We start from the raw sequence: 21,982 nt of genomic DNA, 5'->3' as shown, positions 1-21,982 counted from the left end.
AGTAGTATTGTGAAATAATATTACTAGATGCACCGATATATATGATAAAAGCACATTTTCATACTATCGCCTATCGGTTAATAGTTTAAAAACAGCCGATAGTCAGGGCCGATATATCCTGTCAATCAAAAGAGGGCGGGAAAATGCACTGCATTTGTGCTTTGTGTAAAGAAAATGCTAAGAAACCAATATGATGTAATTATATGAATTAATAACATTCAGAAAGTTAGGAAATATTAATTTAATCTTCAGAATTTAGAATTTATGTGTGTTAATATTAATTTGAGTAATGTGTTTATGCTTATAACTGATACCAGTTACTCCGAAACAAGTTGATGAGATGGAGAGAATAAAGTTTTTATTTGCATTTCTTTCAAAATATAATAATTAAAAATATAATGATTATTAATTCTAATGAAATATCATTCATTTAAAAGAAGGAATAAAAGGCAGGTATTGGTAGATGTCACTCAATAATCGTCTATCGGTATAAGTGGAAAAAATTTAGTATCGGTGCATCTTTAAATATTACCATTTAAAATAAGTGTTTTAATATTTTTTTTTAAAAATGTAATTTTTTCCTGATGCAAATCTGAATTTTCATTTAATCTCTTAATACTGTTGGGAGCTATGTATCAGAAAAGATATAAATCGACTGTTTGTTTTAAGAAAATTCTTTTAGGGCTTTTTGCATCGCTTGAATTAGATCCTTATCAATTATTATGTTTATATTTAATCAAACTTTAAATCTTAACAAGAACTGTGATAACTATGGTGGAAAAAAAATGTCACAATAATACATTTACCATATATGTACATCGGATTATTTTGGTAAATCGGGTCGTTTTTGATTGGTGGAGGCTCATAACCAAGTAGTTGCCCCACGTGGAGAGTGTGTGAGAGAGTGAAAGAGAGAGACTGTAAACTGTGTGTGTGCGCGCGCGTGCACTGGGGCAGCGGACATCCCTCCCTCACGCCTTCACGCCTACTGGCTGATCACCACGCGATAGAGTGCGCGAGGATGAGAGATGGACAGCGCGAGACAGGAGCGACAGCAATAACAGGAAACTCGGTGGCGCTTGTAAAGCTGATGCTCCCGGTGACCAGCGGACACCTCGACAAGAGCGAAATATAACACGACAGGAAAGTGACCGACCGGGGGATGCTTTCTAGCTAACTGTTTTGTAAGTTTTTAAGTATTTTAGTTCCTTTTTACATTTGGGACATCTGCGTATTTGTTTGTCCTTGTCAAATGCGCCTCATCTATTTATCTGTTAATGAATCTGCGACACGCGCGCGCAGAGTTTACAAATGTCCGCTCGTGCGCTCTTGCACCGGTATTCGAGCAGGAGCGAAATCTGTCTTCATAACAAGAAAACTTTGACGTGCACTGCGATATTTACGTCGAGTTGGTTAGTGTGTCAGTCAGTAATTAACGCAAATCAATTTCTATAATTTATCCCTGAGGGTGTTGTCCTTCCATCTGTTACATTTTTTTTTCATGGCAGTTAAACGGCTTTATATTTGACCAGTAATCTGATGACATCTGTGGCATTTGTGCCAATGAGGAATAGGCAAAACGTTTAGGACAGTAATTTCCATTAATCTGATTTGAGGATAAATTATCTATCTATCTATCTATCTAGTAGTACTAAAATGTCTGAATTAAGTAAAAATGCAGATTCAGAGCTATGGGACTATAGTAATCTCATTAAAATATTTACTGTCTCACCATCCACCCATGTATTTGTGTTGGGTTGAGTATGTGTGTGGGGGATAGAGAGAGAGAGAGAGAAAGAAGGATGAGAGCAATAGAGTCAACAGTCTGAACAAACACAGGGTACAGCTGTCAGCGGATAGATAACGCACACATGCAGAGAGGAAAAAAAGAGACAATGATGATGCCGATAACAATGAGAGGATTATGAACAATTTTAAAAAACGATCCAGACATATTTTCGTCTACGATCATGCATTTATTTTCAGCAAATTGTGCTCTCTTTAAAGATCCTGAAACCAGATCAGAACGGAAAAGGGGGTTATGGATTCCCCTTCGGATCGATTTCATCAGCAGCCTTCTCAGATGTGTCCCTTCGAACTGTATCACAGCCTGCCAGATTCCAACCCCTCAAGCCACCGATTTTCCCCTAGCAGCCTGTCTTCCCACCCGCTCTTTTCCCCTCTCATGCACCCCAACAGTGCGTCCCAAAGGTGGGGTAGTTTCCGTCAGCGTCAGGGCTTGTTCCCTGGGCTCCTGGTAGATGATGATATAAGTGAGGAGGATGTGTTTGGGAAGAGGGAGTTTGCTCTTGGGGCTACCCCATCATCTCAGCGCTGTCATGGAGAACGGGGACAAAGCTCGGGTCCCGAACCCGGCAACTGGGGACAGGATTTTGGGAGAACTAAGAGACCCAGGATGGACTCCGCAGCTAGAAACGAAGAAGAAACTGGTAGAGAAGGCAAGAGAGGGAGGAAGAGTAGAGCTTTGGTTAGAATGGGCGAAAGGAAGGGATCAGAACAAGGGAACAGGAGGGAAAGCAGGGAAGGCAGGAAACGACAGCGACAAGAACTGAAGCTTCAGTTGGAGGAAACCAGAGGGAAACTTCTAGAACTCCAACGCAAGGTGTGGAGAGTGTACGGAGGGCAGGCGGACGACGAGAAAGGAGGCGAAGAGGAGCAAGAGAATGGCGCGATCAATCTCGACGAGGTTGCGGAGATGTTTTCCGACAGCGACGATCCACTCGTCAGCAACGGATTTTCTCCTCCGCGCTGTTCGTCTAAGAAAAACAATGAAACCAATGGGAATGGCAGTGCTGAGATGTTTCCAGAGACCGCCGTGGACCTGGACTTGGAGTTAAATGGTGATCAAGTGTGGCTGGGCTGCAGTTTGGTCAGAGGTGAGTGGGAGAGCGCAGAAGGAGGGCAGAAGTTTGCTCAAGCTCTAAAGCAGGAGCTTGCAAATGTCGTGGCTCAAGTTATCGACAGAGTTGTCCGTCTCTATGCTGAAACCGACCCCTCGACAGTCACATCTGCCAATGTTCCCCAAGAAACCAGCATGACGTTGGATCTAAACTCAGACAGGAGGCTGAGACCTCAGGCGGTAGAGCAGGTGGAAGCTTTGCCACTAGTCACAAAGAGTCCTCAAGACAAGAAGGCCTCTATCGCTCAAAATGTACACAAAGACCTCCTCCTCCCTCAAGCCAATCCCAGCCTCCCTCCGCTACCCCAGCCCCCTCTCCCGGCACTTTTACCTCCCAGGAGCAAAGACCACTTCCTGCCCTCCTATCCCTCAGACAACCCCGTTGCCTTACCCCTTCTTCACTACACCATGCAGAATCTCTTTGCCCGCTCCCTTTCCAGTTTGCCTCTTCATAAGGACTGCCTGTCTGAATCTTTTATGGACTTCCGTTCACACAACTCTGCGTTCCCACCCCTCCCATTGTTGGGGCAGCTAGACCCCTCTCCATCGGATAGAGCGAGAGAAGGAGGGATGAGGGGAGGCGGAGCAGGAATGGTGGATGGAGGAGATGCAGCACTCTATCTTGCCGCTGGGTCAATATCCTTTTATGAAATTGTGCAGAAAAATGTTTACACTAGTGTTCAAAAGTTTGGGGTCAGTTTTAAAGAAATTATTACATTTATTTGCATTAAATTGTTAAAAATTGACAGTAAACACATTTATAATGTGACTTTAATATATATATATATTAAATAAGAGCTATGAATAAATAAAAACAGCACATTTGTTTCTAACACTGATAATAATAAATGTTTCTTGAGCATCCCATCAGGATATTAGACTGATTTCTGAAGGATCACGTGACACTGAAGACTGGAGTAATTATGTTGAAAATTCAGCTTTGCATCAAAGGAATGAATAACATTTTAAAATATTTTAAAATAGAAAACAGTTATGCTAAATTGTAATAATATTCCAAAACATTACTGTTTACTGGATTACTGATCAAATAGCTTTGGCGAGCATAAGAGACTTCTTTCAAAAACAGAAAAATCTTTCTGACCCAAAATGATTGAACGGTAGTGGATTTTATGTATACAAATATAAAAATATATATTTGTGGTATCAAAAATTCCTTAACCATCTACACTCTCAGGAAGGTCTCTCTCCGTGCCACCTGAAGAAAGCCAAACTCATGTTCTTCTACACACGCTACCCCAGTTCCAGCACACTAAAGACATATTTCCCTGACGTCAAAGTGAGCAGCATTCATGTATCCTGATCACAAAATATTATAGCCTTATGTGCATATCTCGCTCAAATTATATAATTATATGGGCTAATGACTTATTGAATGAAGTCACACTGACCTATATACAGCAGTCTGGCATGGTTTCCCTTTTGAAACAGTCTGAATCAATTAGAGCAGTCAGAAAATGTTCCTACATTTATGAGTGAATGTCAAGGATTTTTTTTTTAATTAAATCATATGTATTATAATTACATTACACATCACAGAATGAATGTCTCCAAAAAATGATACTACAGTATTTAATGCTGACCTACATTCATTATATACCCCATCTTTTTGAAATGCTGCTAGAATTAACTTGGCTTTTCTTTCTTTTCCCCCCTCACACAGTTCAATCGCTGTGTCACTTCACAGCTGATTAAGTGGTTCAGTAACTTCCGGGAGTTCTTCTATATCCAGATGGAGCGCTTTGCCCGCCAGGCAGCCAGAGAGGGGCTTACATCTGCCAGGGAAAGATCACTCCGCCTGGGCAGAGACACTGAGCTTTACCGCATTCTCAACATGCACTACAATAAGAGCAATGATTACCAGGTCAGTGTGTGCATGTGCACAGGCGTGGGTGCTGCGTGTAACCGTTCAATTACGCGTTTAAACGTCATGACTGTTTTCTAGGTTCCAGAGAGGTTTGTGGAGGTATCTGAGGTAGCCCTAAGGGAGTTTTTCACTGCCATACAGAGTGGTCGGGATGCTGATCCGTGCTGGAAGAAGGCCATCTACAAGATCATCTGTAAATTAGACAGCCCAGTGCCTGACAGCTTCCGTCTGCCCGGCTGCCCCACAGACACTTACCGGATGGGCTAAATAGAGTTTATCATACACATACATAGCCTCATAAAAACACATGAATTGTGCACAGATTGATATCAGAAGTGTGCAAGAACGGTTAACAATTTGAATTAGTAGCAAAGAAACAAGAAGAAAATGTACAAAAGTATGCTGTAAAGATCGAGAACACTGAATAAGTGTTTTATTACTATCATCATGATGCTCAAAAGTATTGTTTAAACATTATCTGATTAATACTTTAGTCAAGTGGTTAGCACTGAAAAATGTTATGATTATATGGCGGTGTGGGGGGGGGGGGGGGGACTCATTTTATTCACTGTTACATTAATGCTCATTAATATAACTGAAAATGCAGGCCTGGTTGGCTTTTGACCTTTTTATATTACTTATTACATTATACATTGTTACATAATGTTGCTGAGTTTCTGTGAATTTGTGGTGTCGTGTAATAAAATAAGTCCAAACAAACTTTGCTTTTAGTCAACGCTTCAAATTTGTGCCACAATAACACTTATTGTCAAATGCATACGCAGCCTTGCATGACATAATTGGCTGAGTAATAATATGATTGAAGTGCACTGATCTAACTGAAAGTAAAATAGTTCAATAACAAGTAAAAGGTCCAGATATAATAATAGTTAAAGTGTTAGTTCACCCAAAAATGAAAATAATGTCATTTATTACTCACCCTCATGTCGTTATACAACCGTAAGACCTTCGTTCATCTTCGGAACACAAATTAAGATATTTTTGATGAAATCCGATGGCTCAGTGAGGCCTGCATTGCCAGCAATGTAACTGAAAATCTCAAGATTCAGGGATTACAGTGATTCAACCTTAATATGTTTTGTGCTTAAAAAAAAATAAAAAAATAACGACTTTTCATCAATATCTGGTGATGGCTGATTTAAAAACACTGCTTCTGAGCTTTACGAATCTTTTATATCGATAATTCGGATGATTCGGATCTCCTATCAAACTGTTAAACTGTTGAAATAACGTGACTTTGGCACTGATTCGATTCGTAAAGCTCCAAAGCAGTGTTTTGAAATCGGCCATGTTGTAAAGACGTTATTTTTTTATGGTGCACAAAAAGTATTCTAGTCGCTTTATTATATTAAGATAGAACCACTGTACTCACATGAACTGTTTTAACCCTTAAATGCATACCTCGGGTCTTTAGTGACCCGGGACGTCATTCACTACCCTCCTCCTCATTAATGTTTTAAAGTTAGACATCAACCTTCTTGGTATTCCTCAATCAATTCATTATAAAGAATATAACAAGAAAAAAATCATAAAATTATAAAAGAATGCCTATTTTTGTATTCATTTTTTGTAAACATTGTATAGGGTCGCTATCGAGCTGTGTATGAGTGTACTTATATTTTTTCTTCACAACAATAATTGAATCTTAGATTACAGAATAAGTGCAATTCACCTTTATTCCCCAAGGTGACAATGTCTGAAACACAATGCTGAAGTAACGACTCGTTCAGACAGAAAACGAAATAAGGAAAACATGAAATGGCTCAGTGATTTACTGCAGAGCAAGTACTGAACGCAATCAAATATGACTGTAACTGTTACTGGATGGATCTGGTGAAGCTGTTAGCGATCGAAATATTGATTTTGAAGATGTTGAAAATTATATAGTTTTGAGAATACGTTTGAGATCGCGAATGGGCTCATATTCGTGACATCAAACATAAAACTAGCCTATTATTTGCTGAATTTACTGGGAAATGAGCTCTGACGAGGACAGCGGTGATGGCATAAAACATCTGCTCAAACTGGGCCCTTTCAAGCTCCAAAAGGTAACAAAATATGCTTTATTTTATTCTTCTGCAATTGTTACTCTAATATCAAAGGAGTTTTATGTTATCGTGACAGTTAGAGATCCTTCCGTGATAGATATAGATCTGGGTCGATAAAGACCCGAATATGTAAGAACGATTGGTGAAACAGTCATGCATTTAAGGGTTAAATATGTTTTTAGTACCTTTCTGGATCTTGAGAGGTTCAGTGGCTTTGCTCTCAATAGAGGCTTCAATGAGCCATCAGATTTCATCAAAAATATCTTCATTTGTGTCTTAGGGGTGTAGAACGACGTAAGGGTAAGTAATTAATGACAGAATTTTCATTTCTGGGTGAACTAACCCTAGTTCTACTCTAACATCTTAGATTCTGTCATGATGAAGTAGGTCTATATAACTTGACTAAGGTAAAGTGATTATCATAAACGTGACCTATTTTGAGGCTTTACTTAAAATGCAAGGGAATGTGGTTGTATTCAATTCATGTTTTTGTGCGACAGCGATCACATGATTGTCGTTAACTCATGATGCGTTTTTGGGCACATGGTGTATACGCGCGCTGCCGCGGCTGGTTAAAGTCAGTGTGGAGTTGTGGCGCGCGCATTAAAGCTATGGCGCTGCCGTGGCTTCTGCTGTTGGAGCTGCTGCTGTACGGCAGCTGTTTTATCTGCGGGATCGTCACAGCCTCTTCTGTTACAATCTCACAGGTATCTGCTGTTTGCTAATGAATATAGAAGACTATAACAGATGTTACATGGTGCTTTGCCTTCGGAAACACGGTAAAATGCAAGTTTCAAACTTGATGTTAGCTGAACGCTTGTAGTTTACAGTTGATAGTTTTGTTTAGGACAATTGTTTTCAACTTTTCAATTGTTTTGGTGTTTCCTTAGTTACATGTAAAATCATAACTTTTCTTCTTTAGGTATTCTGCGCTTATACTCTCACGAGTTTCTACCAAAATTGTCATAGTCATGTGACTGAAGAAAATGAGACCAGAAATGTTTTTAAGTCACGTATAATTATCCATACAGTAGAAGAAGTAATACGTTTTAAAAGTAAAACCCGGAAGTGGAGAGAAAATGAAAGCGTGACAGAAGCAACCAAAGCTTCCACTTCTGTCACTCTCTCCACTTTTTCCCTGTCATGTGACTAGCTGAGAATATGCTTCCAAAAGGAATTGGCTTATTAAAGTCAGATGAGCAAAAAAAGAGAGAGTGTGTGTGTTTGTGAAGGAGCTTCAGTCGGGTTTTATCCTGTTACCAGCTGAAATCTCAAGATGAGAATGAAAGAGAAAAATGAAGACTTTGTTCACCAAGAGTGATGCTCTTGTGTAGTTTTGAAGTTATCTAATTATGTATTCTTTGGTACCCTAAAAAAAAAGGGGGGCAGTTCCCATGTTGTCAAACTAGAGAGTTGGCATATTTAATTTTATGATTGGTAATAGTTTGTGTAACATAACATTTAAATGTGAAAAGTGTCTAGTTTGAAACGCAGTAAATTCCACCTATATCCCACCCTTAATTTTTGCTTGTGCCCACCTTGGAGGTCCCGACTCAACAATTAATCAACTTTTTCCAAGAACTAATATATATATATATATAATATACAGTACAGTCCAAAAGTTTGGAACCACTAAGATTTTTAAAAGAAGTTTCGTCTGCTCACCAAGGCTACATTTATTTAATTCAAAATACAGTAAAAACAGTAATATTGTGAAATATTATTACAATTTAAAATAACTGTTTTCTACTTGAATATATTTCACAAAGTAATTTATTCCTGTGATGGCAAAGCTGTATTTTCAGCATCATTACTCCAGTCTTCAGTGTCACATGATCCTTCAGAAATCATTCTAATATGCTGATCTGCTGCTCAAGAAACATTTAATGTGTACAATTGTACAAAATATTTGTGTACAATATTTTTTTCAGGATTATTTGTTATATAGAAAGTTCAAAAGAACAGTGTTTATCTGAAATCTAATCTTTTGTATCATTATAAATGTCTTTACTGCCACTTTTGATTGATTTAATGCCTGAATAAAAGTATGATTCCTTGCTGAATAAAAGTATTCATTTCTTTAATTTCTTAAAAATAAAAATAAAAATTCTTACTGACCCCAACCTTTTGAACGGTAGTGTATAATGCTACAGAAGTTTTGTATTTCAGATAAATGCTGTTCTTTTGAACTTTCTATTCATCAAGGAATCCTGAATAAAAAAAGTACACAACTGTTTTCAACATTGAAAATAATCATAAATGTTTATTGAGCAGCAAATCAACATATTAGAATGATTTCTGAAGGATCATGTGACACTGAAGACTGGAGTAACGATGCTGAAAATTCATCTTTGCCATCACAGGAATAAATTACTTTGTCAAATATATTTAAATAGTACACAGTTATTTTAAATTGTAATAATATTTCACAATATTACTGTTTTTTACTGTATTTTTAATTAAATAAATGTAGCCTTGGTGAGCAGACAAAACTTTTTTTAAAAGCATTAAAAATCTTAGTGGTTCCAAACTTTTGGACTGTATATATAATATAATATAATATAATATAATATAATATAATATAATATAATATAATATAATATAATATAATATAATATAATATACAGTATATCTTCAATGACCGTTTGTAATAACATAAATAAATTAATTAAAATAAAGCCAGGTCCTCTGTTGTACTTTATTTGTGGAAAGTGCCTATTACAGTCATAAGATGCATTTTTGTAAGCCAGAACTTTCTACTTTTTTCCCCCCACTCAAACAGGGAAGTTTTGCTGGGAAGTGTATGCTGTACGGTTCAGTGCATCTGAACAACTCATCCATCAGTGTTCTTTCATCCAGTTCTCCCTCTCTCTGTTACTTTGTGTCAGCCATCTCAGTTTGTGTGGCTGTCTTCTGCTTTTCACTCACTCTATACTGGATCTACGTCGCCTGTTTTGACGGAGAGGTGAAAAGGTATGTCCAACAACACAGTAGAACATGTGCTAGTGAGTTTATTTCAGCTATGAGAACAGAGGTTTTCTGAAGGTGCTTCCGTTTCTGTTTCCTGCTTGTCGTGCTCCAGTATGAATAGGTTGCAGAAGGAACTCTAAACGGATATTATGCAAACTCATAAAAAGTTATGTGCATTTAGATATGAGACATTGTGTTTAGTAAGATTTTTTAAAAAGAAATGTATACTTTTATTCAAGTATTCAATAAATTGATCAAAAGAGTCTGGAAAGACTTTAAAGGCCCACTGAAATCATTGATCCATATTGGAGGAAGTGAAAGACTGTATGTTTTGAATGCTTATATCTTGTAAATGGGAATTTTGTCATTGTTTTGGAGCACTAGCTTATAACACTAAGACTAGCATATTCATACTAAAAGCCCAAAAACTTCATTTTGATTTAATGGGGACTTTAATAATGTTACAGAACATTTATAATTCAAACAGTTGGTGTCCTTTTTAACTTTCTATTTATCAAAGAATTCTGAATAAAATGCTTCATGGTTAATAAGAAATGTTACTTGAGCAGCAAATCAACATATTAGAATGATTTCTGAAGGATCATGTGACACTGAAGACTGGAGTAATGATGCTGAAAATTCAGCTTTGTCATGACAGGGATAAATTACATTGGCATTGGCCATAAAAAAAATCTATATTGGCCGACCATTAGTTTAATTGGTAATGTATATATTAATAACAAGCTGTTTATATATTAATAACAATGATCATAATCCTCACCAATGCACTATTAATTAAAAGTAATAAATAAACTATTTTCAAATCCAGTAAGAGATGTTACAACAGTCCTTGTACTGTCAGAGTGTGAGACTTTGCAAACATGAAAGGAAGAGGATGATTCCCCAGACTATTAAATTGGAAGTAAATATTTTTTTCTAAAACATCATGCAAACATTGTGCAATGTTGTCTCTGTCTGGTTTAAGAGAGAAATTATGGATGAACATTACCCTTGGCTTGTCTGGAGTCTTCCTCTTCTTCCTCTTGGTGACGGGATGCATCCTAAAAATCGGCCGAGACAGACTGTGTGACTCAGTGCTCAATACAGTGAAGAATATAACAAGGTGAGTGTGGGTGAGAATGGCTTTTAGTGCAGACAATATTGATCATCATAACTAATGTATCAACAGTGGGTGTATATATGCATTTTTTTTATGCATTTGCAGGTGTGAAGAAGCTCAAAATGAGTCTTGGTTGAGCCCTATAAGTGGGAGCCAGTTCTACTCCAGGCTGCACAGTGCAGAGGTAACTACAAACTCCCTTGATCCCTTATTGACATTCTGGCTTCAAATCTCTCATTTATCTGAGAGTGTTGGAGAAACCTCTTCTTGATGGTAACATTGGAAAAAATCCATAATACATACATATATACAATTATACATGCATACAATATGTGTAAATGACTTCATACATGTATAAAATGTATACATTTCTAGACAGTGTTTTAGACAATTATATTTTGCAAATGCATGTATATATTTAACAAAAACATGTTATATTTATATATTTATATATAATATAAAGTTTATATAGTTATAATATATATATATAATATATACACACACACACACACATGTATACATGTAAATATTTCTTAAATATATACATGTATATGTGTGTATTTATATATACATAATAAATATTCACAGTACAGTAGTTTGGATGTGATTAATTACTTGACAGCATATATATATATATATATATATATATATATATATATATATATATATATATATATATATATATATATATATATATATATAATATATTATAGACAACATTTGTAGACAATGATTTAGACAATTATATTGCGCAAATGACTTCATACACACACACACACACACATTTATATATAATTTTAATTGATTATTTTTAAGTAAAAAAACAAAAACAAATTGTCTGTCTCTAATTGCACTACTGCCCTACAAATTTCTCTCTTTTTTTCTTTTTCTTCATGTTCAACATCATTTTTAAGACACTTATTTTTCTCTCTTTCAGACAGCAGTATGGGTGAATTTCTTCTTTTGGATGATCATAGCAGTTCTGGTCCTGCTCCAGCGTAACAAAGGGTCAGAAATCCAGTCAGGAGGAGAGAACCCATCAGTGACCCCTTCTGAAACAGAGCCCTTCTTTAACCGCCCAGGATGTCCTTAGTGAACAGGGACACAGTTAATCTGTGTCGCTCCACACTAAAGCAGTCTATGTGTCACTTGAACACACTCACTCACTCACTCACACACACACACACACACACACACACATTCACAAACGCACTGCTGGCTAGCTGAGCCAAGAGGATTTTGGCAGTTCCAGTATACGATCTTGATTTTGTTCACTAGCATTGCCAAGGGTTAGTTGCCATGGTTACTGATCTGTGGCTGGCAGCATAGACCTGGCCGGTGATAGTGTGCGGTTGCCAGATTGGTGGTGTGACCTGAACTGATTGAGACACAGCTTTATGTAAAGAGATCAAATCGGACAACATTGTCAGTGTTTTCAAACTTCAACTAAACATGAGGATTGCATACTCATACTACTACTTTGTTTCTACATGGTGACTCAAGTGTTTTTACTCTCTGGCCAAAACATTTTATGAGTACGTACATCAATTTATAGGCTTTTGTCGAATAGCATCCATTAAATTACCTAGCTGACCTGAAGTCAGACCAAGTTAATGCACTGTACTGACTGTTAACTTGTCTTAAGTGAAGCTTGCTCTGTGTCAATGTACAACATTACCGCCCTCTCCTGTCTGTTTATATGAATTACTCCATAAATCCCATTAGACGGTGCTCGTGCCTGTTATGTAGGCAAGGAAGCCCCCCCCCCCCAATTTTACATTTCTCTTCCCCATAGTCCTTGGTGTCCTTTACATGGGCAAAACTGCTTGAGAGTGTCTTTCCGAGAGTGTTTGGCTATTAATCTTGTGCCCAGCAGAGGTGTCATTTTTAATGGCTTTTTCCTGCACACAGCCACAGGAGGGGTGTGTGTGTGTGGTGTGTATGTGTGTGTGGGTTGACAGGGACATAAATCCATAATTTGGCTACTGATGGTATCCGCTTTCCGCAGGCGAAGTGCCAAATCTGAGGTGCTGCCCACAACACTAAAGTCCTCAGAAACACTGTCCTTCCGCCTATCTCGGCTGCACAGTGTCCATGTTTGCTTCAGCCACTGAATGCTTTGGTCTCATCACCTTCTTTTGAAACTTTTTCATTTAACTTTGGTTTTAAAACTGCTGGTTACAGATTATGCACTGATATTTTTTTAAAAATACTAAATCTGTTGTATAACATACTATCCTTGGGTGCAATGTAAGCGTTTCAAAGCAATTAAATTTGTCAGCCAAGTTCTTATGGTGTCACAATATGGTATTTTTATTATGTATAGTATAGTATTTTTCATTCATCTGCCATAATGGGGTCGAACATGCCAAACATGAAATAAAATCAGTTTGAGGCCAATAATCTGAGATATAGAACACTTGGAAGCAGACGTCACAGTTATGTCATAGCCGCACATGGCAGATGCAGTTTATAGGGGTCATAATATATATAATTACAACATGAAATAATATTTAAACCTATAACATTTTACGTATATAACATTAGAACCCAAAACATTCATTATATAATTATAACTTTTTCTCGCAATTGCGAGATTATATCTCCCAATAACCCGTCTCTTCAAGGGATAGTTCACCTAAAAATGAAAATTATCCCTTGATTTACTCACCCTCAAGCCATCCTACGTGTATATGACTATCTTCTTTCAGACAAACACAATCTCCTAGTCCTCCGGAGTTTATAATGGTTGTGAATAGGGGGGCCGCGTTTTGAAGTAAAAAAATAATGCATCCATCCATTAAAAAAAAAGTAATCAATACGACTACAGTGGGTTAATAAAGGCTTTCTGAAGCGAAGCGATGCAGATTTTTTAAAGAAAAATATACATATTTAAAACTTTATCTATAGAGTGCCCCAGGGATGACGCGTTTTTGTAGACAAAATCCGGAAGCGAGTTAGCATTTTAGGACTTCCGGTTCCAACGCCGTAAAGTCTATGGGTTTTTTGAATGGGTTTTTGCTAAATCGCCTGAAATAAGGTCTGAGGTTAACAAAGCCTCTAAATACTTTCACGTTTTGATCTATGACATAAAAAGCACCAGTTATAATAACCCACTTGTGATTTTTTTTTTTTTACTTTTACTGTGTCTTGTACAGTGGTGACGTTGATCCGCGACCATGGTGTGCTGTAGTCCGTTTATAGCCTACTGTTATAGCCTTTTATATCTGACGACTTTATTTAGGCTTCAAAATCTAGTTGTGTTAACTTATAAAGATTATCTTGATAGACAAAACGTGTAAGTGTCATAATCCTTTGTTAAACACAGAGCTTATGGTGCGTTCAAGTCTTCCTGGGAAGTTCGTATTTACGAGGTGGGAAATCGTGTGTACGACGGTAGGTGCGTTCAAGTCACTTTCGTCGGAGTATGATGGCGGTGTGCCTTCTCTAAATTAATTACACAAAATTACAACACTTCTGCTTCTAGAAAATGTAGAGCAAATAATGTACATTAGTTGTATGTTGCTTTTTTATGTTTTTTAATTAATTTATGAAGCTGTTGTAAACTTAATTGTTGCATATTACATTTTTATACTGTGATGCTATTGTATTTTTTGCTGGGAATCAGCTTACTTTGTTGTAAATAGAAAAGCCTGACAATTCACTGCTAAATACCTGTAATATTGTGGTATTTCGCCATGTTTCTGACTGACACGCCCCCAACTCGTACAGATCGGAGCTTAAAGAAAATTACGAGCTTCCCACTGGTATTTACGACATTGTGGTGGCATTCATGTCAGTTCTGCTCGTAAATACGATCTTTCCGACATGACTTGAACGCACCATTATTTTCTGCGATTTTCCAAAAGTCTACGGGAAAAATGAATAGGCTTTCAGTCGAGGGAACCCGTGCGCCGCTAACTTCCGGGTTGGCCTACAAAAACGCGTCATCCCTGGGGCACTCTATTCGCATAACTAGCTTCTGGTGGACGACCGTACGCAGAATGCGCAAGTCGACTTACTGACGCGATGTATGACGCAGGATGTAGGAGTATTGTAGCTTAGACGCCTCTCACGGTTCAAAAATGGCTGTGCAACAAATTTAAGCTCCTCTTATATCAAAATCCGACATTTCACTTTAAAAATTATCGTCGACTTATAATCTGTGACCGTTGATTTGTTTTGCTCTATCTTCTGCACTTCCACGTTCATCATTACATTGTACGGTCATCCGACGGAAGCTAAATATTTGAATTTATAAAGTTTTAAATGTATATTTTTCTTACAAAAGCGCATCGATTCACTTCATAAGGCCTTTATTAACCCCCTGGAGTCATATGGATTACTTTTTTTAATATATGGATGGATGCATTATTTTTGACTTCAAAACATGTCCCCCCCCCATTCACAACCATTATAAACCTCGGAGTACTAATGAAATTTTTAAATATATCTCTGATTGTGTTCATCTGAAAGAAGATAGTCACATACACCTAGGATTGCTTGAGGGTGAGTAAAGCTTAGGAATATTTTCATTTTTGGGTGAACTATCCCTTTCATGATTGTAACTACTCTGCGAGTACTTTACATAACAAATATCATGAATGCTGAACAAATTAATTTAGTTAAAGCTGCAGTAAGCAACTTTTTTTGTTAAAAATGTACAAAAATTATATAATGAGTATGTACAACATGAATCCATTTTCCAAACCGTGTTTTTGTCTAATCCTGAATCATTATGGTACATTTATAATAAGTGTTTATATTCTGAGTATTTCAGACCGGACTGGTAGGACCCGCCGCAGAGTATCACAGTAACTGCGTGACTCGCCATAGACAGACATGGAGAAAAGTAGCTCCGGCTAGAAGGTTTCTCCGCAAGACGCGTGCAGTTCTGTTTATTAACCGCTAGAGGGCCAAAAATTGCGGACTGCAGCTTTAAGAGTCTTGTACAATTGTTAGACAACTGCGTGTTTGCTTTTAATAATTATTTTATTGATATACTTGTAATTATGTAAACAACTTTTTACAGAGATATTTACTTTAGCTTAACTTAATTTCTTCACATTCACAAAAAATGGCAGCCTCGCTCTACAGCTGCTTGCTGAGTTTGCGGGTCTGTCTCTCACGGGCCTCGTAGGCGTGTTTGGTATCCATTAGCTCGTCTAGCGTCCGTCGGAGGCGGGCCATGTCCAGCTGTGTGGCCTGACACTGTTCTCGCAGGCTCTGGGTCTCCTCGTGCAGCTCCACCGCAGCTGCGGCCAGTTCCGTGCTGCGCTTCTTGCACTGGGTTTGTATTTGGGCAGCGTCCGCCAGCATGGACTCCACACTGGACACCACCGAATCAGTCTGGGCCTTTCCTATCTCAGTCATCATCTGGCAGAGAGAAAAAGAGAGAGTGGTCATGGGTATTTACCACTATTATTAAAGGGTTAGTTCACCCAAAAATGAAAATAATGTACTCTCCCTCATGCCCTTCCACACCCGTAAGACCTTCGGAACACAAATTAAGATATTTTAGTTGAAATCCGATGACTCCGTGAGGCCTACATAGGGAGCAATGACATTTCCTCTCTCAAGATCCATAAAGGTACTAAAAACATATTTAAATCAGTTCATGTGAGTACAGTGGCTCAATATTAATATTATAAAGTGACGAGAATATTTTTGGTGCGCCAAAAAAACAAACAAAATAATGACTTATTTAGTGATGGCCGATTTCACATGAAGCTTCGGAGTGTTATGATTCTTCTGTGCCGAATCATGATTCGGATCGTGTGTCAAACCACCAAACTGCTGAAATCAAGTGACTTTGGTGCTCCGAACCGCTGATTCGACACGCTCATTCATAACGCGCCGAAGCTTCCTGAAGCAGTGTTTTAAAATTGGCCATCACTATATAAGTCATTATTCATTTATTTTTTTGGCACACCAAAAATATTCTTGTCGCTTTATAATATTAATATTGAACCACTGTACTCACATGAACCGATTTAAATGTGTTTTTAGTACCTTTATGGATCTTGAGAGAGGAAAGGTCATTGCTCCCTATGAAGGACTCACGGAGCCATCGCATTTCAACAAAAATATCTTAATTTGTGTTCCGAGATGAATGAAGGTCTTACAGTTCATGAGGGTGAGTAATAAATGACATTATTTTCATTTTTGAGTGAACTAACCCTTTAAATAGCCTTCTAATTATGGTAAAAAATAAAACAAGCTCTATTTGTCAGTCACCTATATATTTACCACCAGGTCGGTAAGATGTATAATTGTTTTGAAATAAGCTTCTTATACTCTCCAAGGCTGCATTTATTCGATTAAAAATGCAGTAAAAACAGTAATATTGTGAAATATTATTATAATTTAAAAAAACTGTTCATCAAAAGTGACAATGAAGACATTCATAATGTTACAAAAGATTAATAAATGCTTTAATAAATAATAATAAATGCTGTTCATTGAACTTTATCAAAGAATGTCCACAAAAATGTTAAACAGCACAACTATTAATAATAATAAGAAAAGTTTCTTGAGCATCAAATCAGCATATTAAAATGATTTCTGAAGGATCATGTGACACTGAAGACTAGGGTAATGATGCATCACAGAAATAAATTACATTTTAAAATATCTTAACACAGAAAAACAGTTCTCAATATTACTGTTTTTATTGCATCTTTGATTAAATAAATGCAGCCTTGTTGAGCATTAGAGACTAATTTCAATTTCATTAGTGTACTTTAAATTGGGTGGATGACTTTTCTTGCACGAGACATATTTTTGTCCAATCACATGCTATCGTTTCTTCTGATACATCTACAACCGACAGAAAAGCAGACATCAGCGGGGCATTTACACTCCGGCAAAGTGAAAATGCGTCAATCATTGACGCTTTATTATACAGCAGCAGCATACTCGGTTTGATCCGCAGGGCTTGAAGCGGCTTACAGAGGCTTACCGAGCCGCTCTCTCTCACATCAGGCTCATCCTGCTGATTGCGAACATTAGCTACTGTTAAAGCACGAGACCGCACAGCAACAACAACAGCAGGTAAAGTTGCAACAAATACGTCGAAATAAAGTTGTGAGCGTTTTGTATAAAGTCATTGTCTTTACAGCACACAAAACAAACTTTACAGTTAAACACAGACAGCTCAAAGTGCAAATTGCTTTCCACATTAATCAGATAAGATTCCAGTCTTACCAGACTTTCCCCTCCGTCTTGGTCATGTAGTTTTTCTGCTTGCTGTGTCTCTGACGCGATTCAGCGTGACTGTTAAATCCGTGATTTTCAGTGGCTTAAATCTACTTCACCTCAAACTAAATACGACAGGATTAAGAGAGAGACAGGGACAGACTGGGAGAGACATGTTTAGAACAAGTTTGTAATAATAACATAATTTCCCTCTTTTTTTAATGTAAACTGAAATATGCTAAGCACTAAAAAAGAAAAGTTCTTACAAGTGTGTAAATTAATTTTAAACCGAGCCGTTAAGAAATTTGTAATTCAGACACTCGCCGCATGGCGGCATAATACAGGCTGTATTATGCCGCCATGCGGCGAGTGTCTGAATTACAAGCCCAGCGTTGATAGGTAACAGGTATGTTGACCTCATTACAGTTACATATAACGTCCTTTAAGAATTAATACTGGGCCTAACAACGGCTTAGACTTAAAGGGCATATTGCAGGTTAGAGCTGTAGTGATTCAATGTGTAGAAAAATAATGTATGAAATAGATTTTCCTGAAAACACACGCATAAATACGCTACATAGGCTTCTGGAGTCGTTTTTTTGTGAGAGAATTTTACTTCCGCATCTGAAAAATGCCAAATCGGACGTGACGTCACTGAAGGGAACGCGATCAATATAAACTATAGGAAAACAATGGATCGCAATGACAGTTCGGATGCTGAGGAAATTGTAAATGCTTATTTATACTCGTATAACTAATCACAGCCATACAATTAGCCTGCTATGGGGTCAAGAGAGCAGGGATAGGCCAGAATTAGACAGAATAACGGTCAAAAGAGACAAATTGAGCTGTTGTGTGAGGAGAAGCAGTGGAGAACAGGAGAGAGACCGGTGTTAGCTTATAGATATAACGTTAACGACATGTGCTCAGATCACAATATTGTACAGATTATTATCATGAATCAGGCAATAGCAAAGCTATTGGTCATCTAGGAGTAGGCCTAACTGATTACTAATAACAAACGAATAAACTTTGATAAAGTGTAGCCTATGTCACACGCGTAAATATCCGTCCACACTAACGTTACGTGATATAGCCGTTTCTCATCACGACTGATTTGGTAGTTAGCAAATGTAATAATCAAACACAAAACTTAAAATGTGCACCGTAAGTCTTCATTGAGCTGCATCTCTGACGGATCCGTGATCATGTCTCCCGCCGGCGGCCAAACATATAGTGTTACTGTATGTGTTTCATGTTATCCTTTATTCATTAATTCTGTGTTATCCATGAAATGAAGTGAAGTCCCATCTCTTCACCTGCAAAAAACAAACCCCGGCACGGAAGATAGCAGCGTAGTTTTTCTTGTTAGTAAACCTCTGTACTCGATGTCCTGACAGGCTAAAGTTTGTGCAACCTCCACATACACAATAATTTACCATTACGATGATAAATAGAATACAAAAACTACCGAAAACACACTGATTCACGGCCGCTGTTGCTAAATACCAATATATTCTGCACTGAATCAACACAGAGCTCTGCGAACGTCTCCCTGTAGTGACGTAAAATGACGCGACGCTGAAAAAAAAAAGCGACCGTCACTTTATCTACTAAATTAATGCCCTTATGTCTCGCAAAACATTTTTAAACCCTGCAGTACCTTTTTATATGGTATTTTTGTACAAGGTTATATATTCATCTCGAAAAAAATGTTAAACCTGCAATATGCACTTTAACAGCAATAAACTTAACCCTTGTGCTGTGTTGAAACCCCTATCACAGTGGTTCCCAAACTGGGGTACGTGAACAAAATGCTGAGTAGTTCGTTTAATTCTACCTTAAAGTAATATTAAAACCGAGCATGTATTTCTAACTGCAAAATGTCGTAAATCCAGTACATTTAATTAAATTACCTCATCATTTGCAGTCAAAAATGACTGTATCCACCATAGACTGTAAAACAAGCAGCATGCAAAGCAAATGATAGATTGCGTGCCGAATCTGCTGCATTAAGTCGCGCTAAATTACTGTCGTTCTCGACAATGCACCTTTGTAAAAGTGGAGATTTAGCACTTACTAGCATTAAGAACAAATATAGATACAGATATGATCGATGGCTCACTCATAAAAACAGTGACTTGCTGCCACCTACTGGCGGTTTTAGATTAATGTTTAAAAGTTTTACTTAGTTTTACCATCATTGCATATTTCTCTATTGAACATTTTTTATTTAAAACATTATTTATTTTATAAAGTTATTCATAAAGCTAAAAAAAAAAAAATGCACTGGAAAAATCAATTTAGGGGGCAAATATTGTCCCTTAATGGTAAAGCTGTGACTGCAGTCGAAGTGGAAGAGAGGGGGTACGCAGAAGGATGGTAATCCCTTCAGGGAGTACTCCAAGCTAAAGAGTTTGGGAACCACTGCCCTATCACATTTGAGGTGTTACCGGTCAAAAATGACTGGCCTGCAGAAAAATAACTTGGAAACCAGTTGTTATGCTATTTTATTACCAAATATTGGATTCAATCTTTTTGTCAGCTTGTTTTCTTTCAATTAGGACAGGTTTTGTGATTATTTTTGGAACGGATCGATTGTAGGCCTCCATGATCTGAGAGCAGGCACCTCAGTTTTTGAGTGAAAAAAGTGTTTTTTGGTAGATAATTATGTCAATTTTGCTCAAAATATGGAAAAAATTTGTATTATTTATCACACTAGTGTGCTTTAGTGTTTAAACAGGAAATTTGTTTTTATTCATTACAAAATTGCACAAAATCACACTTGTGGTGTTCCTGGTCAAAAATGACCGGCCTGCAGAAAAATAACTTGAAAACCAGTTGTTACGCTATTTTATTACCAAATATTGGATTCAATCTTTTTGTCAGCTTGTTTTCTTTCAATTAGGACAGGTTTTGTATTCATTTTTGAAACTGATTGATCGTAGGCTTCATTGATCTGAGCCTCACTGATTTGAAGATAAAGTTCATCTCTGTGCAAAAGAAAGCCTGTAATACTCAAACGTGTGTGTATGTGCGCAGATGCACGAGTATGCATTTATTTTTGCTTGCCCACATGTATATATGTGAACATGAACATAATGAACATGCTCCTGAACAATAATTGTTTCTCTGATTTTTGACTCCCCCATTCATTTTCAATGGGTGGTCATTTTTGACTAATATAAGCTCAGATCAATGAGGCCTACGATCAATCAGTTTCAAAAATAAATACAAATACAAAAAGATGGAATCCAGTATATGGTAATAAAATAGCATAAGTGATTTCTAAGCTAGTTTTGTGTGCCTTTTTGTAATAAATAAAAACATTTCAAAACACATTTCCTGCTTAAACATTAAAGCACAATAGTGTGATAATGCACATTTTTTGAAAAATTTACAAAATTATCCACAAAAAAACACTTTTTTCACTCAAAAACTGAGGTGCCTGCTCTCAGATAAATGAGGCTTACGATTAATCAGATGCAAAAAGAAATACAAAACCTGTACTAAATGAAAGAAAACAAGTTGACAAAAAGATTGAATCCAATATTTGGTGATAATATAGCATGATGAGAAATTTATAAGCAGTTGTTTGTTAGCCGGTCATTTTTGACCTGGAACACCACAAGTGTGACGAAGTGAACAAAGTCACAAAGTTTCAGTCCAATGTGATAACATTAACTAGTATTTTCAGAAAAAAGAAAATCGTCTCCAGGTCAAAATGACCCCAACACCACATGAGGGTTAAGTAGTGGTATAAGGAAGTAGTCTTCAAAAAAAAAAAAAAAACCTGTAGATATGTATATCATATCAACATT

At 37.2% G+C, this 21,982-nt stretch overlaps 2 protein-coding genes across 2 annotated transcripts; both read left to right on the top strand.

Moving 5' to 3' along the window:
* The first annotated feature begins 890 nt into the window (after positions 1–890).
* prox3 (prospero homeobox 3) lies at positions 891–5,488 on the top strand. The gene is made up of 5 exons (XM_067400434.1): positions 891–1,184; positions 2,008–3,556; positions 4,110–4,217; positions 4,602–4,802; positions 4,884–5,488. The coding sequence occupies exons 2-5, from the start codon at positions 2,042–2,044 to the stop codon at positions 5,070–5,072; spliced, it is 2,013 nt and encodes a 670-aa protein (XP_067256535.1). The 5' UTR covers positions 891–1,184; positions 2,008–2,041; the 3' UTR covers positions 5,073–5,488.
* Positions 5,489–7,443: 1,955 nt separating this feature from the next.
* tmem179ba (transmembrane protein 179Ba) lies at positions 7,444–13,437 on the top strand. Its single transcript, XM_067400433.1, has 5 exons — positions 7,444–7,581; positions 9,657–9,847; positions 10,830–10,967; positions 11,070–11,148; positions 11,902–13,437. The coding sequence occupies exons 1-5, from the start codon at positions 7,486–7,488 to the stop codon at positions 12,055–12,057; spliced, it is 660 nt and encodes a 219-aa protein (XP_067256534.1). The 5' UTR covers positions 7,444–7,485; the 3' UTR covers positions 12,058–13,437.
* The last annotated feature ends 8,545 nt before the right edge of the window (positions 13,438–21,982 follow it).

Source organism: Chanodichthys erythropterus, chromosome 11 (assembly GCF_024489055.1).
Source record: "Chanodichthys erythropterus isolate Z2021 chromosome 11, ASM2448905v1, whole genome shotgun sequence".
Lineage (NCBI taxonomy): Eukaryota > Metazoa > Chordata > Actinopteri > Cypriniformes > Xenocyprididae > Chanodichthys > Chanodichthys erythropterus.
Note: the sequence above shows the minus strand (reverse complement) of the source record. Positions and strands in the feature narration are given on the sequence as shown.